Here is a 10362-nt window from a genome sequence, read left to right as displayed (position 1 = left end):
AATGGGCTGCACCAAACTTTATGGAATGAAATGTCATGGACAATGTTATGGGTTGCAACTCCAAAAAGGGTTGACATGGACATCCTTGTGGGCTGCATCAAACTTCTAGAAATGAAATGTTTCTGAGATTGTAATGGGCTGTAACCTGTAAAAAAATAATTGGCATGGATTAGTCATCCACCTCTTATTCATGTGGGGAAGTTGGCAGTTACTTGCGGAGAACAGGTTTGTACTGGTACAGAATCCAGGAACACTGGTTAGGTTAACTGCCTGCCGTTACTTGACTGAAATACTGTTGAAAAACTGCGTTAAACCCAAAACAAAACAAAACATACTTGTGAGCTGTATCAGACTTTAAAAATTGAAATGTTACGGGCTGCAACCTGTAAAACAGTCTGCATTGACATGCTAATGGGCTGCGTCAAATTAAGAAATCAAATGTCTTGAACAGTGCAATGGGCTGCAACCTGTAACACAATTAGGGTCATTATGTCCATGCCAGTTGTTTTACGGGTTGCAGCCCATTACAGACTTCCGAGACATTTCATTTCTTAAGGTTTAATGCAGCCCATTGGTATGCCTATATAAACTGTTTTATGGGTTGCAACCCATAACACTGCCCAAGACATTTCATTTCTTGAAGTTTAATGTAGCCCAATAGAATGTCCATGCTAATTGTATTATGGGCTGCAACCCATAACACAAGACATTACAATTTGATGCAGCCCATTAGTATGTTCATGCCAGTTGTGTTACGGGTTGCAGCCCATTACACTGTCGGAGACGTTACATTTCTGATGCAGCCTGTTCGGATGTCCATGCCAGTTGTTTTATTAGCTGCAGCCCATAAAGGCCTTCACGTTTGAAAAGGTTCCTGTTTCTGGTAGAGACACTGTGCAACGAAATGGGTTAGGAAATGAAAGCTATTAGTGTGTTTGACATTCTGAAAGGACAGTCATACTCGTTAATTGATCAACTACATTTCCCTGTGAAATTCGTGGTAGAACTATTTGTTATTGAATTAATACATAAGACTGAATTGAACAGTAAAATTATATGTAAAAATTAAGCCTTTACCTATGTTATGAAAGACGTAGTATAAATACCTACTGTAAAACTTTACTTAACAAGCAATGCTGTGATAGGGGCAGTGCAATATTCTATGTAGATTACGACAACTCCACAGCCGTAAAATTTTGAAGTCCCTTCTAAATGGAGGGATAAAATTACAAACAAATAAGCATGCTCAATTGAAATGAAATATTGTCCTAACCGATATTGTTGCTTTCCGATTGTTTGTTGTCTCAGAAAGGCCTTCATAGTCTGTTTTCTCTCAGAAAGGAGGGCCTCTGGTGAAGGGCCTTTCCGATAGTTTGTTGTCTCAGAAAGGCCTTCATAGTCTGTTTTCTCAGGACATGTTTTGTCCGTAAAATGTGGTGTGCCTTGTCTCACACAGGCCTTCATTTGGTGAAGGGCCTTTCCGAATGTTTGTTGTCTCAGAAAGGCCTTCATAGTCTGTTTTCTCACGAGTTAGTTTTGTCCGTAAAATGTGGTGTGCCTTGTCTCACACAGGCCTTCGTTTAATGAAAGACTAGAGAAGCAGTTTTTATTGCCTACGAAAGGCCCTTGAGCGGAGGCCCTTGAAAAGGAGTAAGGCCTCTGCTGAAGGACCTTTCATACTTTTGTCTCAGAAAGGCCTTCATTGTCTGTTTTGTGTCAGAAAGGCTGTGTCTTTGTAAAATGCGTGGTCTTGCATGTAGAATGGGTATGTCTCACACAGGCCTTCGTTTAAGTCATTAAGCCCATGGGAAAAGTCCTTACGTTAGACAAGGGACTTTGTGAGACAAAAACGGCTTTTTTTATACTTTTGTCTCAGAAAGGCCTTCATTGTCTGTTTTGTGTCAGAAAGGCTGTGTCTTTGTAAAATGCGTGGTCTCGCATGCAGAATTGATATGTCTCACACAGGCCTTCGTTTAAGTCATTAGGCCCATGGGAAAAGTCCTTATGTTAGACAAGGGACTTTGGGAGACAAAAACGGCTTTTTTAAACCAAAACTATTAACTTGTCCAAAAAATGTGTCAAATTGGCTTCAAACCTATACATATTATATACCAATTTAACGGGAATTTCAAGGGCTGTCTGTCAGTGAAGAATTTTTGAGACAAACGTACAGAACTACCTTAAAACAACTCTTTAATAATGAAATGAATTTTGCCATTTATAATAAGGTTTGCCTGTTGAGTAATAATAAGCTTTCTGGAATGATTTTTTTAGATAGGCAGACTGCAGCCAATTAGTCTGCACATGAAAGTTTTAAAGGTAGCATCCGATTATTCTGTTTCAGACTTTAGTTTTACATATAGGGTGCAACCCATTAGTTTTAGTTTGTCCAAGTTTTTGCGGGGTGAACTCTGAGGTGCTACCCGCACTTCTGTTTTGTACTGGTTTGACATTATGGGTTGAAATTTGCACCCCGTAATACTGACTGTGGGGCGCAGCCCTTATTGTAGCTCTCGTAGGTACGCACGTCCGTCCGTCCACAATGTCTTGTCCGGATTGTAATATTACTTGGCACAAATGTTCCCCACAAGACGATGTGTCATGCACAATTTTCAGACCCTCTAGCTCAAAGGTCAAGGTCACGCTTGGCAGTCAAATGTTAACATGGCATTAACAGGGTCTATTTCGTGTCCGGTCCAGAACTTTGTCATCCCTCAAGGGATTACAATATTACTTGGCATAAATGTTCCCAATAATTATGCGACGTGTCATGGGCAACACCCAGAACCCTAGCTTAAAGGTCAAGGTCACACTTGGAGTCTAAATGTCAATAGCTTTTTCCTGTTTGGCCAATAACTTTGTCATGCAAAGCAGGATTTAAATATCTGTTGGCAAAACATTCTCCTGGATGAGCTGGATGAGACAACGTGTCACGCGCAATACCCATACCCCTAGCACAAAGGTCAAGCGCACATCTGAAGGTCAAAAGCCAACATCGATCTTTTCCTGACGAGTGTCCAGTTGTATATTTTCGCAACATTTAAACGTACATGTATAGCATTAGAATCTGCTTTGGGTGAAAATATGTGACTAATCTAGCCTATTGATGCACTTTTTGTACCTTATTAACGTTTAGCAAATACCCAAAATAATTCACTCTTGTAACAGTCACTCGTATAACGGCCATTTATGTAACAGTAAAGACACAAACTGCTATAGCAATGACATTATTTGCAAAACAGCGAACGTAAATAAAACTGTATAAAGAGTAGATCAAGTTAACTTCAAACAGTTTCTATGACTTCATAATAAAAAAAAACCATACTTCAGCAAGCATAATGCTTAATATTTAATTCTCCCGTCAAATATTTAGTTTGGTTGTTACAGGAGAGACATGTTGTGTCACACACATAACTTGTGTGACAGCAAAGGTAACTGTTTATATTTCAACTGATTAAAAGCTTAATAGCACATAGATATGTTATATTTGAGTATGTTGGATACTTGTTGGTTGGCTCCTTAAAATATAACAAAGTTTCATTTTAATAATAGGGAGTCTGCTATTCTAATAGTATTTACAAGAAAGCTGTAACAGGAGAGACAGTCTGTAAATATAAAAATATACCACAAAGTGTATCTGAATCAAACTGAATTTAGAACATGGTATCCATTGTTTACTGTACTATTTCGAACTTTAAATGAAAACGTTGTACGTACATGAATGGGAACTGTTGGGTTTTATGTTACAGGTGATATGACAAGATGATTTACTTTTATAGTTTTCTGTATTTTGTTTAAATCCAAAATATTGACAACTAGAATAAGCATTTATTTCCTATTAAACAGGAACGTTTTACACCAGGGTAGATAGATGAACGCTTGAGAGAAGTGTTCATTTTAAAGATACTTGCAGTCTAGAAATGATCTAACTTGCTAAATTAACGTCAAAAAGCTAACTGTTTTATTTATAATTTTTACAGGACACTACACGATAATGCCAAATGCAGAACGACAGAAAAATGTCCGCCTCCGAATGGATTCGGATTCAGGTGGTAGACGTGTGTAATTGATTGGGTGCCCATAAAGTTTAATGAACAACCAGTTAAGACTCAATGTAGTGCATGAAGATCAAGAACCTAGACAGACATCATGTGCACAAGTGGTGGAGACACATGAACAAGATTTTCCCAACGTTGGCAGATGACTGAGTAGTAACACACATGTCAGTAGATCTAGAAGATAAAATCCCATCTAAAGATACTGCTGGTCAAACAGTAGTTTTAGAAGTTACATAGTGGTTACCGACAAAACAAAAGCGATGCAAAAACAAACAGTGATTAAAGATCAAAATTAAACAATTTTGACAGGAAAATCAGTTAGAGAACAAAAGTTCAAGAATCGACAGAAAGACAGATAATCAGGTAAAAATGCCTTCAGATCACCAACAAACAGCGTTGATGCATCAAGAAACCGAACAGAAGATTTAAAAGATCTACCACAAGTAGAGACATGACAGATAAACATGAATGTAAAATGACTGAAGATCAAATACCAGAGCTGACACATGGAACCGTAACGATGCCTGGACTAGTGGAGAGTGGTGTCAAATACACAAGAAATTCCAGAAAATACAAAACCAAAAAGTTGACAGATGAAACAGTAGTAATAAATAAAACAGTTGCATCTGATGTTATAGATGCCGCACAGATGAAAAATAGTTGTAACACATGGAATCACCATGCCCGAAAAACTATAGCCTGCAGAATAACACGAAAAACAAAACAACTTTACATGGGTCGACGGGTGAAGGCAACGCTTTGAAATAGCACAAGCATCAAGAGAAAAACAACACGCTGAATTTGAACATATCCTAAATAAAATGATCGCTGATATCCCAGACTTAAGGTCGCGTGTTGGATAAAAAATGTTTTGTTAAAGTACAGAGAATCACCTTTACCCAAGTGTAGTTGAGGAAGCTTGTGAAACATTGTATGAACAAAGCTTTGAACAAAAACGACCACATGTTCACTTGGCTTCGGAGTGTGTTGGTTAATAGGTATTATAAAGAAAACATAGTTGGAATTATTCCTGAACCCGAAATTTTAACTAGGAGTAGCACCCATTATAAAACAAATAGAAACGTTTTGAATAATATTTCGTGCACCATTATGAAAAGATAAATAGTAAGTATATAAGCAGTGTATGGTGATTGTTAGTTGGTTGTTCAATTTTCTTTCTTGTACGCTAAAAAGGATTAATTATGTTTAAACATTTAATGCTATCCCACTAGACACTTGATGTTGGTTCAGCGTTGATGCAAAGTTGGTTCTCAACGTTGAATCACTCCTGTATTTCTTCCACGATTTCCCGGCGGTCTAATGGTAACACATCGACCTTCAATCCAACTCTCCCTCTCTCTTGTTTGCTATGTTTTACAGAATGGTTGTATCTTTTAAAACTGATCAAAATATTTTCTGACTGTCTAAAAAGGGTTGTTTTCTATACATAGTCAAAGTTCTCTCCTGTAACACTTGACGTAACGTATAATTCTTGCAGTTATGAAAATCATGAGATGGTAAACGTTTCTTGGAAGACCATTTTCGTAATTTTCATTACGACACATGTTTCGCATTTGTTGAGTAATCGTTCTAATTTTATGTAAAATAAGCACAGTTTCTGTTCTTAGTTTTCTGTTTAAAATGTCACTACCATAACAAAAGGTGTCCTTCTTGATACACGCATGTCCCTGCTGTAACACAGTATATATCTTCGATTGTAATTTCCACTGTTATCATCTCATCCCTATAGCCTTAGTTCTTTGAAGCATCAGAGTTTTCCTTTCCCGGGAACACTGGTTGAAATTTGATCCAGTGTCCGAATTAAAAATATGTTATCTATGAAATGAAATATTTTTGTTTTGAATATCTATAAAAATCAATCTCAAACTTTCCTATTGTTATGGTCTGTATCTTATGATAAAGTATCAGTTTTTCATATTATTGTTACAGGTAGGAAAACATGTTCGTTCTGTCCTCAGAATGTATCCTGTTTTGGGGTAAAACAAGGCGGTATTAATCTTGCCTTCAGTTAATTTTACATTGAGATAAGTTCTAATAATTAAATCCACTAGATAAAAAGGAAAAAATGATAACTAGTTAATTTTCAAAGGTTACCAGCTCGTAAGTGTTGCGAAAATATACATGTATAATGTTTCTAAAATATTTGTATAGGCTCTTGTGGGTGGAACCAATTACAAAAAAATTGTTGGGGTGTATTTCTTCTCTTTGATATGATTTCTCACATGTTTTTCTTACCAATTTCAAAATGAAATGATATCAAAATTGAAATTAAATACTGTTTTATATGAACAGACTTTTGTATATATGAAAATTTTAATCCAAGTGTTGTTATACCATATTATATAATTATATAGGCCCAGTACAATATCGTTTATACATTATTGACAGATTTTATACTGCGGTGCCTTCCAGTAGGGGTCTTTGTATTGCATAGCAATACTTCATTCGATTATTTCCTTGCCCTTTCCTTAAAATACAACAGAAAAACTATAACAAGGTAGAAATGCGGCAAAGATCAGACACAGTCTGTCAGCTCATAGCTTTATACGTAGCCAGAGTCAATTTGATATGCCCTGTGTAGCATTTCCAATGACACTGACCTGTAGCAACCTCAACCAGAGCTTTCCTTGTACTCATCTGCTCCGACTTCTAAAACAGAGAAAACGTAACTTTGGAATCCAGTCTGAAAATTTCTTTGCTTTCTGTAGGTTGCCACATAGCCTGATGTCCGTTAGCTTCCATCTGTGCAGGTTGCCACATAGCCTGACGTCCGTTAGCTTACATCTTTGTAGGTTGCCACATAACCTGATGTCAATCAGTTTCCATCTGTAAAGGTTGCCGCATAGCCTGATGTCCGTTACCTTCCATCTGTGAAGTTGCCACATAGCATGATGTTCGTTAGCTTCCCTTTGTGTAGATTGCCCCATAGCCTGTTGCTCGTCCGCTTCAACCCGTATAGGTTACCACATGCCCGATGTCCGTCAGCCCCATTTGTCCATCAACTTCCATCTGTGTAGGTGGCCACATAGCCTAATGTCTGTTAGCTACCAACCGCAAAGGTTGTTATATAGCCTGATACTTTACATCTGTGTAGAATGCCACATAGCTCGATTTCTGTCAGCTTCCAACCGTATAATTTGCAACATAGCATGATGTCCATCAGCTTCCATCTGTGTATGTTGCCACATAGCCTGATGTCCGTTAGCTTCCAATCGTATAGGTTGCCACATGCCCGATGTCCGTTTGCTTCCCTATGTGTAGATTGCCCCATAGCCTGTTGCTCGTCCGCTTCCACCCGTATAGGTTGCCATATGCCCGATGTCCGTCAGCCCCTACTCGTATAGGCTGCCACATAGCCTGATGTAGATCAGCTTCAACCCGTATAGGTTGCCATATACGCTGATGTCCATCAGCTTCCACCGATATAGGCTGCCACTTAGCCTGATGTATATCAGTTTCCATCGATATAGGCTGCCACATAGCCTGATGTATATCAGCTTCCAGCGATATAGGTTGCCGCATAGCCTGATGTATATCAGCTTCCAGCGATATAGGTTGCCACTTAGTCTGATGTATATCAGCTTCCATCGATATAGGCTTCCACTTAGCCTGATATATATCAGCTTCCACCCGTATAGGCTGCCACTTAGCCTGATGTATATCAGTTTCCACCGATATAGGCTGCCAGTTAGCCTGATGTATATCAGTTTCCACCGATATAGGCTGCCACATAGCCTGATGTATATCAGTTTTCACCGATATAGGCTGCCACTTAGCCTGATGTATATCAGTTTCCACCGATATAGGCTTCCACTTAGCCTGATATATATCAGCTTCCACCCGTATAGGCTGCCACATAGCCTGATGTATATCAGCTTCCACCCGTATAGGTTGCCACATATCCTGATGTATACCAGCTTCCACCGATATAGGTTGCCACTTAGCCTGATGTATATCAGCTTCCATCCGTATAGGTTGCCACATAGCCTGATGTATATAAGCTTCCACCCGTATAGGTTGCCACATAGCCTGATGTATATCAGCTACCACCCGTATAGGTTGCCACATAGCCTGATGTATATCGGCTTCCACCGATATCGGTTGCCACTTAGCCTGATGTATATCAGCTTCCATCCGTATAGGCTGCCACATAGTCTGATGTACCGGTATATCAGTTTCCACTCGTACAGGTTGCCACTTAGCCTGATGTATATCAGCTTCCACCCGTATAGGTTGCCACATAGCCTGATGTATATCAGCTTCCACTCGTACAGGCTGCCACTTAGCCTGATGTATATCAGTTTCCACTCGTACAGGTTGCCACTTAGCCTGATGTATATCAGCTTCCACCCGTACAGGTTGCCGCATAGCCTGATGTATATCAGCTTCCACCCGTACAGGCTGCCACTTAGCCTGATTTATATCAGCTTCCACCCGTACAGGTTGCCACATAGCCTGATGTATATCAGCTTCCACCCGTACAGGTTGCCACTTAGGCTGATGTATATCAGTTTCCACTCGTACAGGTTGCCACTTAGCCTGATGTATATCAGTTTCCACTCGTACAGGTTGCCACTTAGCCTGATGTATATCAGCTTCCACCCGTACAGGTTGCCACATAGCCTGATATATATCAGCTTCCACCCGTACAGGCTGCCACTTAGCCTGATTTATATTAGCTTCCACCCGTACAGGTTGCCACATAGCCTGATGTATATCAGCTTCCACCCGCACAGGTTGCCACATAGCCTTATGTATATCAGCTTCAACCGATATAGGCTGCCATTTGGCCTGATATCCGTGAACTTCCATGTCCGTCAGCATCCACCCATTTAGGTGGCCAACTTAGCTGATGTCTGTCAGTTTCCATCTCTATAGATTGCCAGATAGCCTGATGTCCGCCAGATTCCATCTCAGTAGGTTGCCAAATAAGCTGATGCCCGTCAGATTCCATCTGTTTAGGTTGGAAGATAGGCTGATGTCCGTCAGATTCCATCTCAGTAATTTGCAAAATAAGCTGATGTCCGTCAGATTCCATCTGTGTAGGTTGCCAGTTAGGCTGATGTCCGTCAGATTCTATCCCAGTAGTTTGCCTAACAAGCTGATTCCATCAGTGTTGGTTGCCACATAGCCTGATGTCCAGCAGCTTCAACCCGAATAAGTTACCTCATAGGCTGATGTCCGTCAGCTTCCATCTGTGTAGATTGCCACATAGCCTGATGTCCGTCAGCTTCAACCCGAATAAGTTCCCACATAGGCTGATGTCTGTCAGCTTCCATCTGTGTAGATTGCCACATAGCCTGATGTCCGTCAGCTTCTGTCTGTGTACATTGCCACATAGCCTGATGTCCAGCAGCTTCAACCCGAATAAGTTCCCACATAGGCTGATGTCCGTCAGCTTCCATCTGTGTAGATTGCCACATAGCCTGATGTCCATCAGCTTCAACCCGAATAAGTTCCCACATAGGCTGATGTCTGTCAGCTTCCATCTGTGTAGATTGCCACATAGCCTGATGTCCGTCAGCTTCTGTCTGTGTAGGTATTCATGCTGTCCACTACGCAAATCAATTTGGAAATAATGATGCGCGATGTTCACCTGTGATGTATTCCAGTTAATTCTTATGCTTTTTTAGATATCAAGTGCAGTTTAGAAGTTGAATAACCGATGCAGAGTTGTTTTCGTCTGCCGCTGAGTTAGACCTATTTGCCGGTTTTTCATCATTTCTACTTAATATTGAGCCGAATAAAATTGACTCTGTTTTTCCTAGATGGAAGATGACAGGAGTGATAGTGAATTGATGTAATGTGCACACTTGATTTAACTAAAACAGTTTACAAGGCTTTTATCATTTTAGGACACCTAACATTCATATTGATATTTCATCAGATCTGGTTCCTACAAGATTCACAAAGCATTAACATATACGCAAACAATCCAATGATCACATATTTTAAGGGGATGTTATTACCTGTTATAAATGTAACATAGTGGCAGTGTGTCGGGGTCATCGAGCGTAGTCTTTGCAATCATACTGGCAACATACCACCTTATCAGCTTGCAGTTTACTTTAAAACAGTTTTCGAAAACCCAGGTACAATGTGGAAAGCTGTTATTTTTAGAACACAGAAAACCACCCCAAAACGCACATTGTCAGTTACATATACTAAATATGCTTCTGTCGGATTAGACAGGGATACGCTAGTGGTTGTTTAGATGAATGGACTACTAGCATTGATTGAATTTACAAAAAAATCTTTCTTATTAACTGTTTTCAGTGTAATT

At 39.7% G+C, this 10362-nt stretch overlaps 1 protein-coding gene across 1 annotated transcript; it reads right to left on the bottom strand.

The window, feature by feature from the left end:
* Positions 1-7280: 7280 nt before the first annotated feature.
* On the bottom strand, positions 7281-8825 carry LOC128558077 (uncharacterized). Its single transcript, XM_053546883.1, has one exon. The coding sequence runs from the start codon at positions 8823-8825 to the stop codon at positions 7281-7283; it is 1545 nt and encodes a 514-aa protein (XP_053402858.1).
* Between the last annotated feature and the right edge of the window lie 1537 nt (positions 8826-10362).

Source organism: Mercenaria mercenaria, chromosome 6 (genome assembly GCF_021730395.1).
Source record: "Mercenaria mercenaria strain notata chromosome 6, MADL_Memer_1, whole genome shotgun sequence".
In the NCBI taxonomy this organism is placed as follows: domain Eukaryota; kingdom Metazoa; phylum Mollusca; class Bivalvia; order Venerida; family Veneridae; genus Mercenaria; species Mercenaria mercenaria.
The sequence above is the reverse complement of the archived record's forward strand: the minus strand, read 5'-3'. Positions and strand labels throughout refer to the sequence as shown.